General features: G+C 40.9%; 1 protein-coding gene across 3 annotated transcripts in view; it reads right to left on the bottom strand.

Annotated features, from left to right (window-relative positions):
- AUTS2 (activator of transcription and developmental regulator AUTS2) overlaps positions 1-21,419 on the bottom strand; it is a 1,792,651-nt gene that overhangs the window by 1,352,039 nt on the left and 419,193 nt on the right. For all 3 annotated transcript variants that reach the window (XM_040336745.1, XM_040336744.1, XM_040336743.1), the window contains exon 2: positions 7,374-7,580. In XM_040336745.1, coding sequence (XP_040192679.1) covers positions 7,374-7,580 — 207 coding nt within the window. The remainder of the gene's footprint in view (positions 1-7,373; positions 7,581-21,419) is intronic.

The following is a 21,419-nucleotide window of genomic DNA, read 5'->3' as shown; positions in this document are numbered from 1 at the left end:
ATTGTAACGCTTCAGAAAATCATTTTTCCAAATCATTGTCGGAATTTCCGACAACAAAAATTTGAGAGGTGGTTACAAAATTCCATGCATGCTCAGAATCAAGCAAAAGAGCCGCACTTGCTATTGAACTTCATTTTGCTCAGCTCGTCGTATGTGTTGTACGTCACCGCATTCTTGATGTTCGGAATTTCAATATTTGTGTGACTGTGTGTATGCAGGACAAGTTTGAGCCAACATCTGACAGAAAAAAATCCACGGTTTTGTTGTCGGAATGTCCGATCGTGTGTACGGAGTTTGGAAAGTAATATCAAGGATGACTAATCTAATGGTGAAGGTCATAGGGAAAGTTCAAGAGGGTAGAGGGATGAATAGGAATGGGGGAAGGGGGTGGAACAAAGGAAATGGGTAACAAACAGAACATTTGTATACATTTTTTTAGGTAAACAATAAAGTTCTCCTTGGATCAGATCCAATAAGGCTTAAACCGTCAACAAAGTCTATAGTTGAAGAAGCTATTAGTTGAGAGTTCCGTGGGATTGTGCTTGTATAATGAATCCATGTGGCCCATATACTGTAGATATTTATCATATTTCCCCTTGCATGTTGCCATCCATTTCTCCGCAGCCATAATATTATTCACTTATCTGTTCTTCCCGGGTTGGGATTTGGGCTGATTTCCAGTGAACTGGGATCAATCACCCAGCCGCATTTCAAAAGATGGGGCAAGACCGATTTACAGTAATGACCGGGAGGAATAGAGGGGACATGCAGCAATCAACATCCATTATTGCTTTAATTTGGGTCCTGATATCTTGCCAGTAGGGTTGCAGCTTGGGGCACTCCCACCAAACATGTAGGAATGTCCCCTGTAGCCCACAATCCCTTCAGCAATCTTCTGATAATGTTGGATACATTTTAGCAAGTTTGGAAGGGACTCTGTACCAGTGAGTAAGGGTGTGGACAGTGACAGGGGAGGTATACTCAGATAAACCCCGGTGCTCTCTGGACACCGATGGCGAACGAGCCAGGTACCGGACCACTAGGAATTTTTCCAGAAGAACCCACAATTTGGTTGATGGGCTCCGTCCATGCCATATATATTTCAGGAACAAACTGTTTAGGGTCGAGAAGAAGGATCTGGGCATAGAAATGGGTATAATTTGCAAAAAAGCAAAGAACCCTGGGTAACACATTCATCTTTAAAACACTGAATCAGCCCATTCACGAAAAAGTCACCCGTTCCCATTTTTGTAAATCCGCTCTAATGGTGGAGATCAGTGGAGAATAGTTACAGTTACTGTATATAACTGGGAACAATGGGGAGGGAGGTGGATGCCCAGGTACTTCAGAGAAGTATGACACCATGTGAAAGAGAATGAGAATTGCAGCCCTGTACGCAAGTCTGGAGAGATACTCAAAGGCAGGATCTTCAACTTGTCATAGTTTATTTTAAGGTTTGAGATCAGGTTAAAGTCCCACAACTCTGTAATGATGTTGGGAAGGGAGAGCAACGGGTCCGAGGCATAAAACAGGACATCATCTGCGCAAGCAGATAATATATGCTCCGCGCGCCCTACACACAGTTCTTTAATATTGGGATTTAAGTGTACCTTATTAAGCAGAGGCTCGAGGGTAAGTGCAAATATAAGAGGAGAAAGTGGGCATTCCTGCCTCATTCCACTACAAATGGGGAACGGGTCAAAGAGAGTACTCCATTCACTCTAACCCGAGCCTCTGGAGAATTATAGAGTGACGCTGTCCAGGAAAGCATATTAGTAACCAGGCCTAATCCGCCAAAAAGTATGTTCCGTCCACCCCGTCAAATGCCTTTTCAGCATCTGTGGAAAGTTAGAGATGATCTGTCTGTTGTTGGGTCCAATGTAACAGCTGAAGAGCACGGTTAGAATTATCTCTAGCCTCCCTTCCTATTAGGGATGAGCTTCGAGTTCGAGTCAAACTCATGTTCGACTTGAACATTGCCTGTTCGCCTGTTCGGCGAACAACGAACAATTTGGGGTGTTTGCGGCAAATTCGAAAAGCCGCGGAACACCCTGTTAAAGTCTATGGGAGAAATCTAAAGTTTTAATTTTAAAGGCTAATATGCAAGTTATTGTCCTAAAAAGTGTTTGGCGACCTGGGTCCTGTCCCAGGAAACATGTATCAATGCAAAAATAAGTTTTAAAAACTGACGTTTTTTCAGGAGCAGTGAATTTAATAATGCTAAAAGTGAAACAATAAAAGTGTAGTATTACTTTAAATTTCGTACCTAGGGTGGGTGTAAAGTCAGCATGTGAAAAAGCGCATGTTTCCCGTACATAGAACTGTCTCTGCACAAAGTGTCATTTCTGAAAGAAAAAAAGGCATTTAAAACCGGCTTTGCGGCTATAATGAATTGTCGGCTCTGGCAATTCAGAGATGATTCATTCATAAAAAAAAAAAATGTGGGGGTCCCCCAAATTCCATCAACAGGCCCTTCAGGTCTGATATGGATATTAAGGGGAACCCCGTTGTCAATTAAAAAAAAATGACGTGGGGTTCCCCCCAAATATCCATACCAGACCCTTCAGGTCTGGTGTGGATTTTAAGGGGAACTCCGCCCCAAATTTAAAAAAAAAAATGGCGTGGAGTTCCCCCAAAAATCCACACCAGACCCTTATCCGAGCACGTTAACCTGGCCGGTCGCAGAAAAGAGGGGGGACAAAGTGCGGCCCCCCTCTCCTGAACCGCACCAGGCCACATGCCCTCAACATGGGGAGGATGTCCCCATGTTGATGGGGACAAGGCCTCATCCCCACAACCCTTGCCCGGTGGTTGTGGGGGTCTGCGGGCGGGGGGGCTTATCAGAATCTGGAAGATTCCTTTAACAAAGGGGACCCCCAGATCCTGGCCCCCCCTATGTGAATTGGTAATGGGGTACACTGTACCTCTACCATTTCACGAAGGAATGTAAATAGTTAAAAAAAAACACAGACACCGTAGAAAAAATTATTTTATTAATAAAAAAAAAAAGAAAAGAAATCCAGGTCCGGTCCAGCGAGGAGACGATCCATCCGTCCAGAGCACAGCAAGTGAGCTCCTCTCTCCGCTGGACACAGCCCAGCGGAATGACGCGCTGGAGCTTTGACATTTCTTATATAGGGGAAGCGGCCACCTGTCACGTGACCCCGCCCCCTCTGACGCACCCTCGTATGTCACTGGGAAAGATCATTTTTTACAACCCGAAAAACTACAGTTTAAAACGTCGTTAAAAAATGCAGCATGTTCGGAAAAATTTTTTGTTGTTTTTCAGAACCCGAAAAATGATGTGAAGCCCACACACGATCATTTTAAATGACATTTTTTAAAAACAAAGTTTTCTCCATGCCGAAAAATTATTGTGTGTACGCGGCATAACATTGACAACATACTCATTAAAAAATTGGAAAACTACACATGACTCATGTTATGTAAACTCTTTTTAATTTTTTAGAGCTTCACATAATCCCTAAGCATGCTGTTGTCTGAGAGCCCTTGCAAGTAGCTGTCCACATTTATTCCCATATTCATAAAACTTGTGGGAGACATGGTGCAATCAAGCTAGGATCCGGGCATCTAATAAATTTGCCATCTCTAAGCATAAGGACAGAAGTTCCTCAGCTAGTTCTGGAGTGGCATTACGTTTATGCCGGAGCTCTGCGGTTCAAATTTTTGTCAGTATCGTTTGCAGTTCCCCTTTGCATGCTTTTTTTTTAGTCTAGACCCCTGATGACTGCCTTATGACCTTCACAGATGGAAGCCAGCCCCACATCATCTATGGAATTGGAAAAGTATAGCGATATCAAATCCGATACCTGTTTAAGTTCCACTGCATAATCTAAGGCCCCGTACTCACGACCAAACATGTCTGCTGAAACTGGTCCGCAGACCAGTTTCAGCAGACATGTTTGGCCGTGTGTTGGCCCGAGCGGACCATTTTGGGACGGATCGGACAGGTTTCCAGCGGACAACTGTTTCCCGGACTTGTTTTAAAACAGTCCGCTGGAAACCTGTCCGCCCGGACATGTACGGTCGTCTGTACAGACCTACCGTACATGTCCTGCCGCCCGCATCCCTCGCATGCGTCGAATGACTTCGACGCATGCGTGGAAGCATTTTTAAGGCGGCCCGCCCACGTCGCCGCGTCATTGTCGCGGCGACACCGCGTCATCGACGCGGCGACACCGCGGACACGCCCCGCGTAATGTTTACGCGCGGGCTTCTGTTCGATGGTGTGTATAGCCATCGAACAGAAGTCCCCGGGCAGTCCCCGGCCAGACATGTCCGATGGAAACGGTCTGCAGACCGTTTTCATCGGACATGTCCTGTCGTGAGTACTCGGCCTCAGATGTTCTCTTTCAGTCTCCAGGTCCACCACTTCATGTCTGAGGACAATGGATGTAAGGAAATGGAGATTGGGGCATGATCAGATAAAGTTAATGATCCAATTGACGCATAGGAGAGTGACTCCAAAGAATACTGATCCATTACCAATAAGTCTATTCTAGAGATTGATTTATCTTCTCATGCTGGTTCTAGTAAGTAAATGCAGCTAAATATGTTCCTGGTTTTTCGAAAATACTGTACGAGTGCACTGAAAACAAGGCCATCAGTGCATGCAACAGACAAAATGTCAAATACACTGGGTAAGAAACGGAACAGAAAATGTGTGTGTGTGTGTGTGATTCACTCATTACTACTGATGATTGAAAACTGAAATCCAATGAAATAGAAGGGCCAGGCCTGAAACATTAAGGTAAGAACTAGATGATGCTGGATGTTCTTGGGCCAGAAAATGATGCAAGCTCTTTTTGACTTATTTTAGCTTCTAAAGCACAGAAGCTCACAATGTGCAATAAAATCAGAGTATGCAATTTCTGTACAGGAGAAAAGCATGTGCACAAATGCTAGGATGAACTTAAGGCTGGAGCTCAGCTTAAACATATAATAAAAAAAAACACTCACAAACAGAGTAAATCATTGTAAACACCGGTGAGAAGTTCCAAGTCTACAAGTAGGCCAAAAATGTATTTTCAAAGTAATATCAACTTCTGTTCCCTTGTAAAGTGAATCCTCAGAATCTCTAGCTGTGACACAGCAATGACAGCATGACTGCACAGGCTTGGTCACAAGGTAAATGTAACCACCTTACAGGTTGCAATAATCCTTAAATGTCAATGATATTCAAACAAGTTGTATGCATAAGTTGTATAAAATGGATGGTTCATTGGTCTATTGGCTACAAAAGTAACATCTTTACAATACTGTTATGGGAAATACTGTACTAGCCAGTAAACATTTATAAATGCAAAAGCAAGCATGTGACTCATGCCTCTTCCATAAACCTGCAATTTTTGTTGCTGACAATTATTAGTTCTTTGCACAAAGCTAATACTTGGAAAAGATTTGATGAGAACCCTAAACTCATAATTGTAGGTTTATTTAGGCATAATCTATACATATTTGTATTGATTATAAGTATGACTGATTATAGTTATGCTATGTTCACTATGGCTAGCATTTAAAATGCATTTATAAAAAAAAAACGAAATCATTTTTTTTTTATAAACCAGAAATATCAAATGAGTAAAAAAGACTAATGCCGCGTACACACCATCACTTTATGTGATGAAAAAAAACGCCATTTTCTGTGAAGTAAAAAACGACGTTTTTGAAACTTCAATTTTCAAAGACGAAGTTGCCTACACACCATCGTTTTTTCACAATGCTCTAGCAAAGCGCAGTTACGTTCACCACTTTTTTCCATTGAAGCTAGCTTCATAACTAGCTTCTGGGCATGCGCGGGTTTAAAAACGTTGTTTAAAACGTCGTTTTTTGCTACACGGTCAATTTCTGTGAAACAAAAAACGACGTTTTGAAAAACGACACATAAAATTAAAGCATACTTCAATTTTTTTTGGGCGTTTTTCACAAGACATAAAACAACGTTTTCCCCCACACACGGTCATTTAAATTGACGTTTTTAAAAATGTCGTTTTTTTCATCACATAAAGTGATGGTGTGTACGCGGCATCAGACATAGTCTTAACGAATTTTGAGCATATGGAGTTTTGCTTAACCATACAATGAATCAATATATTGCTATTTGTAATCCAATAATGTGTCAAAGTTAAACAATAGTAGTACTCTATTATTTCCTTATTCAATTTACAATTAATGTATAAAATGTGCAACCAAAACTTTTTTTATTTTGTATAGAGTGTAGAATGATTAGAACCCCTGTCTGTTTTTTGCTGCTATATGGGATATTTACTCTTACTTCCTATCACTGTCACCATGGTTCAACCAGACAGGATGTTAGGGAAAATCTTAACTGCAGTGCAAACAATAATAAAATTACTTTTTAATAGAGTAAGAAAGCCTAAACCCAAATCACCTTTTTTTTTTTTTACTGATATCTGATTTACTGATGGTTTCCTATAGAACATCTCGTCCTACTTTCTGTCTGCTGAAACGGTTACCACTTTCTGTTTGTTATAAACCATTTCTTAAAAACATATACAAATAGACAAGGGTGAGCTATGTAGCTCTGTAAAAAAGTTTGAGTGGACATGTATTTTGAATTCCTTTGTTGCTTTAGAAATTGCTGAAAAAGTAGAATGGAAGTAAGTAAATAAGAGAGGTTTTATTTTTTTCACTTTGACACTTTGTTGGAATTCCAATAGTGCTGTATAAATTGTATAATTAAACAAAGTTATATGTATTAATAATAGTAACACCATGGTTACATAAAAGGTTTACAGTATATTGAGGTATAATATAATTATATGGATGTTGTTTTAATAAGCCTATTTTCATATGATACATGAATAAAATATACCTCTGATTTAGTTCAGTTTAAACAATGATTATAATCTATATCAACAGCTCCCGGTAAAACACAGCAGACTTAATATTACACTATCATAACCTGTATCATAAAAATAACAGTGGAATAATTATGTGAGAAGAAGAATATTTTAGACTCCAGTAGCCCTTGGGCAGTTTAAGTCAAATAAATGATTTAGGAAATGAGCCCCTGATGGGTTGAGCCTGACATAAGTGATTAAAAGTTAATAGTATCATTCATGAGGTGAACAAGTTACCTCTCCAACAAGCCTGTAATACCTACTGAATTGATAGACTTTATAGAGCTGATTTTTAGAGGCCAACTGCATAGTGACACCGCATGTTATATAGACAGCTGTGTCTCAGTCAGAGGCTAATAAAGCAGCACTAAGCTCATCATGAAAATCCTTTCTTTGCCTCAGGTGGATAAATCAGGTCATAGGTTGGTGTTATTGTGACACGGTGTTCAGCAGTAAACAGCCAAAATAGAAAAAAGAAATGTGTCTTACCTGGTTGAGCCTCTTCTGAAACCTTTTCTTTCCTAGCTTTTGGCAGAGGTTACGGTCATTTTCCCTGTCTGAACCATAGTGGGGGTCGTACTTGTTGTTCTTTTGCAGTTTATAAGACAGTCCATTGCTTATAATCTCCCTTTTCTTTTTGGTGAGAGGTGTCTGCTGCTTGGCATCTCGCTCATCTGGCATCAAGGCACCATCTTTCTACAAAGAGACCATACAAAAAGGTGGCATGAGATGTTGTTATAGTTGTGGAAAAAAATTCTACTTTGAAGTCAATCACTGGCATTGATGAATCAAGATGCAATTTTCAAGGAAAAGCCCACATTGAAGGCTAAATATATTTTAGATGCCTTAACCATTGATAGTTAACTTACAAATGAAGGAAAAACCTTATGGTTTATAAAATCAGAACACCAGGATTCAAAAATCTGCTCCAAAAAGAATATGAAAATGAAAAAAGAAAATGTGGTGCCCTCGTGCCTAACACAATTGCATCCAATAAGTGCCAGTCACCTGAAGCAACGCATTTACAGATGTTTGTTATAAGTGTTCTGCAACGCAACGCCACCAATCATTCATTACTGTGCCTTGTTTTTATGCACATTACCACAGTGCACATTTGTAAAACTATCCTTACACTGCTTTTAGTTTTAGGGCCTTTTTAGACCAGTGAGTTGTGGTAACATACACATTTTACCATACATTGATGCAATGCACAGAACTAAGTGCAGTGCTTTGCAGAAACACTAATTTTGAATGGTACCAAAGTACACATGCACATCACACTACAACACCACCCTTTCTCTAGTAACAGATATTCATGGATTTGTATTTACAATGATTAAATGCTAAAGTCAAAGAAAGCATGTCAATTTATGTGACCAGACACTATCCATATGTAACCATTTACCTCACAAGTATGTAGAAAATTCCCAAATGTAGCTCATTTTGCAGAGGTACCCATGGATGGAATGAGTTTGTGACAGCACAGATTATTATCTGATGAAGTTTGTAGATATGTGCAATTTTTTTCCGGCCCAAATGTAAATTCAGACACATTTTGGGTTAATCAGGGATTCAGAATGAAATAGTAACAAACAATTCGTGGAAATTCATTTTGTTTATTCATTTTCAAACTGAATTCTGTGTGAAGAACAGCTGGTTGTTCAGAAGCGGAAATGTAAACAAAACAATGCCGGCAATAGAAAATACAGAAAAAAAACAGCATGCCCCCCCCCCAAGCCTTTACAGGCCCTTATTCGAGCATGCAGTCCCGCAGTCCAGGAAAGGGAAGATGAGTGAAAGCTTTTCCTCCTGAGCCATACCAGGCCATAAGCTCTCAATATGGGGGGGGTGCTTTGGGGCAGGGGGGCTCTGGTCACCAACCGGGGCACGCTAGGTCAATGACATCAAAAAGGGGGAGGGGTCACCTGCTGATTCCATTGGGTGACTCCACCACTTAGCTATTTATGAAATGTCACAGGGCGGAGCAGGAAGTTGGCGGGAAGCCTTTGACAAGAGTTTTTTTTTTTATTCGGGTCTGGCAGTACTGCGGACATCATGATTGATGATGGAACTACACCAGGAGACATTGTTTTTTTATTTTTGAAATTGTCAAAAACATGTGCACTATCTTTATTCACCTTTTTGGTTGGGTTTGGGTAGGGGTACTATGCACCTCATACTCATTTTACATGGTGGGGCGGGAACTGGTGTCCCCCTTGTTAAAGGGGGCTTTCAGATTCTGATAAGCCCCCTACCCACAAATGCCGCAAGCACCACCCAGATGCAGCAACTGTGCCCAGCAAAAGCAGCCACTGTGCCCATCAAAAGCAGCCAACTGTGCCCATCATATGCAGCCAACTGTGCCCTGCAAATACAGCTGCTGTGCCCCGCAAATACAGCCGCTGTGCCCCGCAAATACGGCCTCTGTGCCCATAATATGCAGCCACTGTGCCCCCCATGCCCATCATCTTCCTGCTTTGCTAGGCAGCCAATGAGACCGCCTCTACCTTCAGCCAATCTCAGGTGCCCGCTATTACATCCGGGCCTCCTGAGAGGCAGTTCTGTGTTACCAAAGCAAATATTCATCATATGCAGCCAACTGTGCCCATCATATGCAGCCACTGTGCTCGTCATATGCAGCCACTATGCCTATCATATGCAGCCACTGTGCCAATCAAAGGCAGCCAACTGTGCCCAGAAAAAGCAGCCAACTGTGCCCAGCAAAAGCAGCCAACTGTCCATAATATGCAGCCACTGTGCCTGCACAGTGGCAGAAATGGGGTAGAAATGGGAAAAGAGAAGGAAAAAAAAAAGAAGGAAAAGTAGGGTAGGCACTGCACCCAAAGATCACAATGTATAAACGTCAACAAAGAGATGTGGGACAGTCTAACAGTAAATAAACTTATAAGTATGGGGAAAGTCTTTAGAATGTCTGAAACAAACCCATGTAAACCACATGACAATAAAGGTTATTGTTTCTTTGTCACCGGAAAGCATCTGTTCCACTTGGTTATGGAGTCTATCTCAAGCAATGAAAACATAACTGCAACTGGTGTTTTTATTTGCCTGAGGTCCAGCTTAAATCATATATTTTGTTGTCACAGCCTTACATTTGTAACATAAAAACAACCTATACAAAGCAAAGAAACAAAGAAACAGCACACAAGTAATACAAAATAGCAGTTCTGAACAGCCACACTAAATTGCACTGTTGCAACAAAAAAGTCAGACTAAAGTCAGTGTCTAGTCTTGTACTTATGTACAAACAAATGGCACATATGCCAAAATGCGTAAAGAAAAATAATGGCACATACACCAAAATGCTCAAATGTTTAAATAAGAGCAATTGCTGAAATGTAGGTCCACACTCCACACACAAACACCATCTCTGGGGTTCATTTAGTGTCAAAATTCTTTACACAGACATTCTGGATGGTATTGTACACTAAGCAATAATATGTTGATAGCCTGAGTTGGCTGGGCCTTGAAAATCAGACAGCAGTAATGCTTGGAGCATAAATGGCTGAATTCATTAGACATTATAGTTCTGGGCAGAAGGCAGATTTTGGAACATGATTTGAAAGAGGCTGTCAGGTCAGATCAACAGGATTGGCAACAACAAGCAAAGTACTTCTTCATCTGATCTGGGGGTAAGGGAAATGTCTTCACCATTATTCTTTTTTATATGAATGTTTAAAAACAGGTTCCTGTTTATGAATTTATAACACTCTCTGGACTCATAAAATGTTAGAATACACCTTGCATAGCTGTGTTATCATAATGTAATTTAAATCTATTTTTTTTTTATAATGCACTCATGTCATACAAATTTGAATTAATTTGCATTTGGAATGCTACTTAAAGAAAGGTTTTATGGGGAGCTTATGTCTTCTTTATGTACTGTATGTCTTATTATATGTTACAGAATGCTATTACTTTCCAGAATAAAACACCTTTTATATAACCTTTAAGCCTTGAATGGCTATTTGAAAATTCTCCTTTTATGCAGCCTAAAAGCACAGGAATTATAGTAATTTTCTATATAATTTAAATGGTAATAAATATAAAAAAGGATATACAGTAAAACCTTGGTTTGAGAGTAACTTGGTTTGGGAGCGTATTGCAAGACAAGCTAAATTTTGAAATACATTTTCCCTTGATATACAAGTGATGTCTTGATATAAGAGTAGCATCATGTCACAATGGAATATAAAACAAGAAGAGAGGTGCCTCTAAGTGTAGCAATATGGTTACATTTAATGAAGGTATAACATTTCATAACTAACGTGGTTGATGATTAAAATAGGCACATCTATGTATGCAGGGATCTGGGGTAAAGCTGTCCACATAGACAGTCCTCCGCACGCTGCGATCCACAAGCCCTTCAAGTCTCGCTTTCAGATCGCTCTACTGCAGGGTAGTCTTCCCAGTCACAATTGCAGACTGACAGCGGTAAGAGCCAGTGGTGCGGGGGTCTATGTAGACAGCTTTACCTTGGATGCCTGCATACTTAGATTAGATGTAACCATATTGATACACTTAGAGGTGCCTCTGTTCTCTTTTATACTCTGGAGCTCCTTCTGGATTTTGCTTCTAATCCCCTTGGGGAGGTTTTTTCATTTGTGGATGGACATTTTATGGTTACACAACCTATCACATTGCTATATTTTTTTTATATGGACTATAAAATGAAGGATTTATGGATAAATGGTTGTGGAATAAATCATCTGTGTTTCTATTATTTCTTATGGGAAAAATTGCCTTGATATAGTTACATAGTTACATAGTTAGCAGGTTGAAAAAAGACACAAACCCATCAAGTTCAACCATAAGAAATAAAATAATAATAATAATAATATCGTACAATCACATATACCCAATTCTATACCCACAGTTGATCCAGAGGAAGGCAAAACACCCCAGCAGAGCATGATCCAATTTGCTACAGCAGGGAAAAAAATCCTTCCTGATCCCCCATGAGGCAATCGGATATTCCCCAGATCAACTTTACCTATAAATGTTAGTACCCAGTTATATTATGTATATTTAGGAAAGTATCCAGGCCTTTCTTAAAGCACTTTACTGAGCTGGCCAGAACCACGTCTGCAGGGAGTCTATTCCACATTTTCACAGCTCTTACTGTGAAGAAGCCTTTCCGTATTTGGAGGTGAAATCTCTTTTCCTCTAGATGTAAAGAGTGCCCCCTTGTCCTCAGTGTTGACCGTAAAGTAAATACCTCAACACCAAGTTCACTATATGGACCCCTTATATATTTTTACATGTTGATTATATCTCCCCTTAATCTCCTCTTCTCAAGAGTGAATAAATTCCTCATAGCTGAGTTCCTCCATGCCTCTTATCAGTTTGGTTGCCCTTCTCTGCACTTTCTCCAGTTCCCCGATATCCTTCTTGAGAACTGAAACCCAAAACTGAACTGCATATTCCAGATGAGGTCTTACTAATGATTTGTACAGGGGCAAAATGATATCTCTCTCTCTCTCTCTGGAGTCCATACGTCTCTTAATACATCTCAATCTCTTAATCGCTTTGGAAACCGCAGCTTGGCATTGCATGCCATTATTGAGCTTATGATCTACCAAAACCCCCAGATCCTTCTCCACTACGGATATACAAGTGCTTTGTATTAGAAGCATGCTTTTGGAACAAATTATGCTCCCAATCCAAGGTTTTACTGTACTGCATGTTGTCACCTTTTTTGTATCTAGGTTGTGTGGACTGAAATTCTAAAGCATTAACAAGATGTTCTTTATTAACCTCCCTGGCGGTATGATTCTTTCTGGTTTTAGGTGCTGAAAGAGGTACAATTATTTTGCATGAAAATTTGGCGTTTTACATTGTAGGCCTGTAATTCTTAGGAATAAATCAATTAAATCTGTCCAGCAGACATCTCGGGTATGATAAAGTTTGAAAAACAAAATCATAAATTATAATATAATAAATAACTATAAATAATTATAACAAATAATAATGTAATAATAAACATTATTCGTTAATGTAATCAAATCAAAAACACTGAAATTTGCTCAGTTGCAGAATTGTCGCTGTCATTACTTTTATTTTTTTATGACGAATTTCCCCACAAATCGCTATGGCTCAATTCTGCAAGTGATTATAATTTATTTTCGCTGTTTTCTAGCTGCTCTAAAATCACTTTTGACATAAATGGACACTTTTGGTTGCTATGGACAATCTACAGTTTTCAGGCATAAAGAACAGTTTTTATTATATAAAAGTACATGTAGGGCACTGGGCAGACCACTAGGGACAAGGGGGCTGTGTATTTTTTTACATACAGTACTGTAATCTGTAAGATTACAGTATACTGTATGTAATGTGTTTATTTACTTTTTTGAGTTTGGCACCGTTCTCCGCCCCCGTGCATCGTAACGTCGCAGGGAACGGAGATCGGCGGCACACGGGCACTGTGTGAATCGAGCGAGGAAGCCGCTCGCTCACACAGCGGGGATGCATCGCAGGATCCAGGGACAAGGTAAGTAACTTGTGCCTGTGGATGCTGCGAGGCAATCCCGAGTTTTTCTCTGGGATACCGCTTTTGGTATTGAAATCTTACCACGAGCCAGACTCGGGAATACCGCCAGGGGGGTTAACATTGGCATACAATCACAACCTAAAAGACCTTGGTGTTGATGTACTAAAGGCAAATATACTGTGCATTGCAGTTGCTCCAGAGCTTAGTAAATGAGGTTAAGCTTTGCTTTGCAAATAATACCATGCAAGAAAAAAACAACAACATCTTTGCTTGCACATGATTGGATAGTAGAAGAAGCTTCTGCTCATTTACTAAGATCTAAAGCAACTACACTTACAGTGCACAGTATATTTGCCTTTAGTAAATCCACCCCTTGTGTATTATAAGATTTTATGACGTGGAGTTTCATTAGAGGGCATGCATGATAACAAAAATTGCATGGCCATGTCCCACTGTTGCATCAATGTGAGGCACATTTCTAGTAAGTAAGCATGTGTACAGGACACATATTTAATAATTATGTATATGCATGTGAAGCATGGAGAGAATAGCAACCATTAATGCCACTGGAATCACTGAGCACAAAAATGAAACGGAAAATTGTGAGAGAAAAAAAATCCCCCCATGCTGGTGGCCTGAAGTTTTTTTTAAAATTTTGCATTGTCTAGCATTGTATCCAGTTACTGCTTCCTATGTGACCACATTTCAATAGCCATATTGACTAGTACTACACTATACATTATTTTAAAAATAACTGATCTGCCCCTCAAAAATACATTGTATGATGCCGCGTACACAGGACCATTTTTCCTGTCATGCAAAGTTTTTTTAGACATGATTCGTTGTGAATCCTCTAAAGCCTGCCTTGCATACACACGTTCATGAAAAAAAACGCTTGAGCAAAGCCCGGTAACGTACAACACATACAACGGCACTATAAAGGGGAAGTTCCATTCGAATGGCACCACCCTTTGGGACGCTTTTGCTAATTTTTGAGCATGCACATTTTTTCCCCCCCTCGGAAAAGCATACACGATCGGTTTTCACGACGAGAAAAAGAACGACGGGAAAAACGGCGAGAAAAAATAGAACAGGTTCTAATTCTCATCGAGAAAACTGCTATGGAACATACACACGACCATAAAAATGGTCGTGTGTACGCGGCATGAGAGTTATTTTTCCTTTTTAACATAATCAACACCTATAATATGAGCATGTAACTGACTGATTTTTCTGATTGTACATTTTTTTATTCTGTTGACACACAAATGTTTTCATTGTTATCCAAAGTCCTTCTATATTTGATTTTAAAATCATTCTATGTTTTTACTATATATCATTTGTCATATAACTCAACTGCACCCATCCACTTTTAAATAACTGTATTAAAGTGGTCCTAGTATATATATATATTTTTATTTTAAGTGTATGTATTGTAAATATTTAGTAGGTTGCATATGTATTGCCTCTTAGCCATCTCAGTACTCCTCCTCACAATGCCTTCATCTGCTTTTTTCATCAGAAGGAAAGCCGCATCTTGTTCAGGCACTTATCAGGATCATAATCTACTTCCTAAACTGAGATTACTCAGAGATGACAGAGTCATGTAAATCTCTTTTTTTATTGCCAGTGACCCCTCTATGTTTTTAGTGCTGTTCAGTGGTTGCAATTGGCTGGCAACAGCAGATTGGTGCTACAATAATTCAATTATTTAACCATTAATACTACTTGACTGTCAGAGTAGCACTACTGTCAAAGTCAGGGGTTAAGCTCAGAGGCCAGTAGCTCTATCAGTAGAGAGGCTCCCACCAACCAGCTGGATAAGTACAGCAGCAAGTCACACGGGCTGCTGATGGTGGAGATGGGTTTTACTGCATGTTAGTATTAGGTTGCAGTCTTCGGAATCACCCCACCAGGAGGAGAGCAGGCCGGGGCCCAGTAGCAGATAAAGCAAATAGGGATCAAGCAGAAGCATAGTCAATAAACAAGAAAAGGATTAGTAACAAGTGGTTGCAGGTTGGGATTAAGTAAAAGCATGGTTGAAGAACAAGCCCAAAGTCATTAAAGAGAGGTAGCGGAGATATGGACTGCACCAGGTGTGACAAGACCGAGATATTGGCTGGATAGGGCACAGTAATATGGCAAACAGGAAGTGCAGAGACATGGCTTAAATCAGGAAGTTCATGGGAGGACCAAAGTGTTTAAAGTAATTGTAAAATCTCTTTATATCTACTAAAATAACAAACATTTTATATTCACCTGCTTTGTGCAGTGGTTTTGCACAGGGCAGCCCGGATCCTCCTCTTTTCAAGTCCCTGGCTGCAGCTCCTGGCCCCTCCCTCCTGTTGAATGCCCCACAGTTTGCAGCTTGCTATGGAGGCACCCAAGCCGAGCTGCAACTCTGTGTATCCATTCAGACACAGAGCCATGGCCCGGCCCCACCCCTTCTCTCCTGATTGGCTAACTAGTTTGATTGACAGCAGTGCTGCTGTGTCTCAGCCAATCAAGAGGGTGAGTCCCGGATGGCTGATTCACTCATGGACATCACTGGAAAGAGAGGGGGCTCAGGTAGGTATTAGAGGGCTGAGGGGGGCTGCTGCACACAGAAGACTTTTTATCTCAATTCATAGAATGCATTAAAGACAAGATTTTCCAATGGATCATACATAATACCCATTTCAGGTTGCTCAGCAAAAAGAGACATTAGGGTTGATTTACTAAAAGGAAATAAACTGTTGCTCCAGAGCTTAGTTAATGAGATAACACTGCACTTTGCAAAGAATACCCAATCACATGAAAGAAAAATGTAAAAAAACTACATTTTTGCTTGCACATGATTGGAATACACAGATCAGCACTGTAGCCTATTTCCTGCAGTGCTGATTGAACAGAAGTATACAGACAGGGAGGTTGAACACAAGCCAATCAGTAGATCTATTTCTGTTCAACCACAGTGGCCACACATTGATTGAAATTTATATGGTTCCTGGTGAACTGGCTGAAATTTGATTTATGTATTGCCAGCTTAACCAAAGTCACTTGACTGAAGCTTAAGGACTTTTTTTAATGATAAAATGTATGATACCGTTACAGTATATTATCAGGAATGTATTTAAAATGGTAAAGTACTGAGATACACTTTAATAAGTGATGCTGCTATCACCCAGATCAGATCCTCTTTACATCATGCTAACCATGTGAGTTTGACAGCAGTGTTTAATAGTTCATTTTTATTTTATTTAAGACCACTTAATAGGTCAGAATATTCCCTTTCTCTTCTAAACTGTGAATTGTTGTTTCCAAACAGTAACGTGTCTCCTGCACACTAGCATGCTTAATGTGTTATTCTCTTGAAGTGAAGCCTCTATCTGTTTTGTTGCCTACGGTTAATGGTTACATTTATTTAACAGCATGTACTCATTCCAAAAGTAAAATCAATAAGGACATGATAAGAGAACAATAAGAGGATTGCAGACAAGATTTATCACAAAATTACACAGAGTTAAATCTACCCTAATACTATCTGAAACACTGTCAATATCTTTTGCGTTTCCTTTGTTCACTTTCAATCCTCAAGAAAATCACACACTGCAGAACAGATAAACATTGGCAAGGCGATGGAACTGTCAAACAGAAGGAAGAAAATGCCTGAGTTACCCATAAAAACCAATCAGATTCAAGAAGATATTTTTCTTTTACGGGGTAAAGAAGGAAATGGTACATTGCTGTGGGCAAAAGAAGAATGTTTCACCTACATTTTTGAAATGGGTACTTAGATTCATAAACAGGTTAAACCTTTTGCTGCAGGGCCTTTTTTTTTCATGAACATGCAAAATAATGTATCTATCTATCTCTCTATCTATCGTGTATAGGCTAACTTATTTGTAATAGCACAAAGGAAGTATGACATGTATTCTTTATGAAGATATCCAGGATCTAAAAAAAAATCATTTTTTATTGCAGGGCCATTCCCTATGAAGCTTAAAGAGGAAGTAAACCCTCGGATATTTTTTCTTAAAGAATAACCTGCAAGAGAAAGGCATAATGAGCTAGTGTGCACAGCATACTAGCTCATTATGTGTCACTTACCTAAGATCAAAGCCCCCGTCCACCGCCGCCACCATGTTCCCTCGTCGCTAGTTCCTGTTTTCGCCGCTCCGGTGCTGTGATTGGCTGGAGCGGCGATGACGTCACTCCCGCGCATGCGCGTGGGACCGACAGGTCCCTGCATATGCACGAAAAAACAGCATTAACCCTGTTAATGCCATTCACAAAAACGGCACTGCCGTAGACAGCGGTGCCCGTTTCTGTGAAAATATCTCCTTAACCCTGTAGGTTAAGGAGATATTTCTTGCACCTACAGGTAAGCCTTAATCTAGACTTAGCTGTAGGTGCAAGTGTTAACAGTGGGTTTACAACCACTTTAAAGTAAAACTTCACTCTCTGAATCAACATTGACTATTTGTAATCCTTATGCTGCTAGCATTAGTAAATAAATAGGAAAATATATTGTATTTATTTGTTTTAATCCTTTTAAAATTTCTTTGGGTTACTTCCTGGTTTCCAGGCAATGGCAAATGATGTCAAACATCCCAGGAGTCTTTAGGAAAGGAGGGGCTTTCTCAGATAAGCACACCATCCAGCATGCATGACTGAGCAAAGGGCAAATGGATTCCAGGAAGTAAATGCTTCATGAATCATCTGCCCTTACTCAAGATGGTTATTGTCAGAAATGCTAGGATATGTTTTTCAAAGTGATTTCTCAGCAAAATAAAGCATGGAGACATGGATGGGTGAGTTACCTTTGAATATAAAAAATTCATTAAATAGCGTTTCGGTTGGTTGTGATTAGATGCAGTGTAGTTCCACTTTAAATCAGTAACACATATACCATTTGTTACAAAGGCACATAAATATGACTTTAAGAGGATAGCTTAGTCTAATGCTGCATGTACATGATCGGAAATTCCGACAACAAAACCGCGGATTTTTTTCCCGACTGAAATTCGTCTCAAACTTGTGTTGCATACACATAGTCACACAAAATTCTGACTGTCAATAACGTGGTGATGTACAACACTACAACGAGCCGAGAAAAAATAATTTTGATGATTCCGAGCATGTGTTGAATTGATTCCGAGCATGCGTCAAATTGATTCCGAGCATGCATGTTTTTTGAGTGTCGGAATTGCATACAGACGTTCGGAATTTTCGCCAAGAACTTTCCCTGTCCAAAAAAATTTGAGAACCAGCAATTCTGACAGAAATAGTCAGATGGAGCCTACACACGGTCGGAATTTCCGGCCAAAAGCTCACACCGAACTTTTCTTGTCGGAAATTCCGACTGTGTGTATGCGGCATAAGTAATTGTTTTTTGTGGGAGAAGTGTATTAGTATGAAGCACCTATAGATTTCAAATGTTTTATATATCTCTCAGGTGATCTTAATCTAATGTACTGTTCATGTGCAATAGGCAAGAGCAGACTAGATCTGTTCTGTGAGAAAGAAAAAACAATTTTTCAATACACAGGACAATGTGGAGTTCAAATTATAGCTCTGTATGAAAGTCTATTCAATTTATATTACCATCAGACTTACAAAATGCATCTACATCAGACAAATAGAATCAGTGTCTCTCTGCAAACTGATATGCACGGCATTGTGTTGTCTGATATAAATCCATATTGGCAGTTATTCTGCCAAGAGAGCAAATGCAAGGTTAAAAATGCTCCAGCCAGCTAGGAGAAGTTTATCACAGGTCATGTTGTACCACATTTAAAGTTTTTAACAGTCTTGATGGGTCAGAGTTAAACATAATGTTATACCTGTGGTACAAAAAGCATTGCCTAAAAAAAAAAAAAAACCTGGGGATTAACATTATATAACATTGATACTAGGTATAGGTTTGGGTAAATTCTACACTAAGGCCCCTTTCACACAGTCGACTGTTTTGCCGCAGCTAAAAGCATGTTTATGTTTTGCTGGAATTCAAGACTCCAGGCACAGCGATTAGCTGCATTTGTACAGTGCTTTTGCTGTGGTTGCGTTTAGCCGCGGCACGATATAGAACGGGGATCTGACTTGGATCCCTGCCAATACAAAGCACTGTGTTTGGTATGAATCTTGAGGGGGAACTCCACGCCAAATTTCAAATAAAAAAATGGCATGGGTTCCCCCTACAGGAGCATACCAGGCCCTTGGGTCTGCTATGGATTTTAAGGAGAACCCCCGTACGCCGAAAAAACGGCGTGGAGTTCACCCCAAAATCCATACCAGACCCGTATCCGAGCAGCAGCCTGGCCGGTCAGGAAAGGGGTGGGGATGAGCGAGCGCCCCCCCTCCTTAACCATGCCAGGCCGCATGCCCTCAACATGGGGGGTAGGTGCTTTGGGGCAGGGGGCGCGCTGTGGCCCCCCACCCCAAAGCACCTGTCCCCATGTTGATGATGACAGGGCCTCTTCCCGACAACCCTGGCCGTTGGTTGTCGGGGTCTGCGGGAGGGGAGCTTATCGGAATCCGGGAGCCTCCTATAATAAGGGGGCCCCCAGATGCCGGCCCCCCACCCTAGGTGAATGAGTATGGGGTAAAAAAAATGTAAAAAAACACACTACACAGGGTTTTTAAAGTAATTTATTAGTCAGCTCCGTGGCCCCCCTCTCTTCTTTAGCTCTTTTACGAGGCGGGGCCTGCTTCTTCAATGTCTTCTGCGGGGGGGGGGGGTCTCCGGTCTTCACCGCTGTCTGGTTCTCTTCCGCCGGGGGGGGGCGCTTTCTACTTTAGCTCTTTTACAGCTGCCCCCCTCCTGGGCTTCTTCGACGTCTTCTGCCGCAGGTGCCCGGGCTTCTGTCGCCTTCTGCCTTCTTCTTATCTTCTCTTCTTCTTCGATGTTGACAAGTCGCTTCCTACCGCTGTAATGCAGTGTGCACGGCTCGCACCGATTTATATAGGCCTCTTATGAGGTCACAGTCCCATCATGCTCCGGGTTCTGTTTTTCATCATCTGTATGTAATCTAATCTAATAAAGATTTTACAAAAAAAATGAATAATGCAATGTTTTCCTTTCCAGAGTCAATTGCTTTAAGCCTAATTCCCCCTCCCCCAAATGCCCATCCCCCCACATTATAATGTGACACAGATTTTTGCAGCCTCCTCCTTTAAATTCAGGGCACCCTGATAAAGTACCCCCAGGAGGTGGGTCCGAAGTGTAACAGGCGCTCCTTGCGCCGTTATAATGCGTTCCAGGGTGGAGCGCATTCGGCGGCGCCGCGTGCATTCCACCGTGGAACGCGGAAGTGCGCCGTAACTTACGCCGGTTTTCTTTGAATCAGTGCTTATGCACTGCACCTGCCTCTATGCTCGGCCACGCTACAACCAATAGAGAAAAGGGAAACTGCCGCTCCAGGTGAGTGCACTCAGCAATCAGTGTCCTCTCAGAAGCGTGGGTGCAGGCAATGCACAGAGCAAAGACTGGAGAAAAAGACTGGAGAGTTGCACTTCCACGAAATTCTTAAAATGTTGCTTTTAATACTAAAAAATGGAAACAGCACTACAAGTCACAGCAGACAGTGGGGTGGATAGCTGATGCGTTTCGCACTGGGGTATCAGCGCTTTTGTGATACAAAAGAGGGGTATTTCAGAGCCTGGGAGTCACAGGTGGTGCATACAACCTGTTGCCAGCAGCCTCTCAAAACCATTGACAGCCTGAAATACACACTACACAAATTTGACTATTGTCTGCATACAAGGCCATATGCATATAGTGATTTATACCCTGAACACAGAAATTCCATGTTTAGAACATATGTCCCTGTACACAATTGGCCCTATATGCGATTACCGTTTAGAGGTGTGTAGCTGATATGTATTTCAGGCTGTCGTTGACAGACTTTTGACACGCTGCTGCCAGCAGACTGTATGCACCATCTGTGACCATCGGTTGCATTTTTTATGCTATAAGAGCAAATGTATCCATATGCATGAACCCTAAAGATGATCTTTCCAGGCGAACTTCTTCTTGCACAGAC

This window comes from Rana temporaria, chromosome 2 (assembly GCF_905171775.1).
Source record: "Rana temporaria chromosome 2, aRanTem1.1, whole genome shotgun sequence".
NCBI lineage: Eukaryota > Metazoa > Chordata > Amphibia > Anura > Ranidae > Rana > Rana temporaria.
The sequence above is the reverse complement of the archived record's forward strand: the minus strand, read 5'-3'. Positions and strand labels throughout refer to the sequence as shown.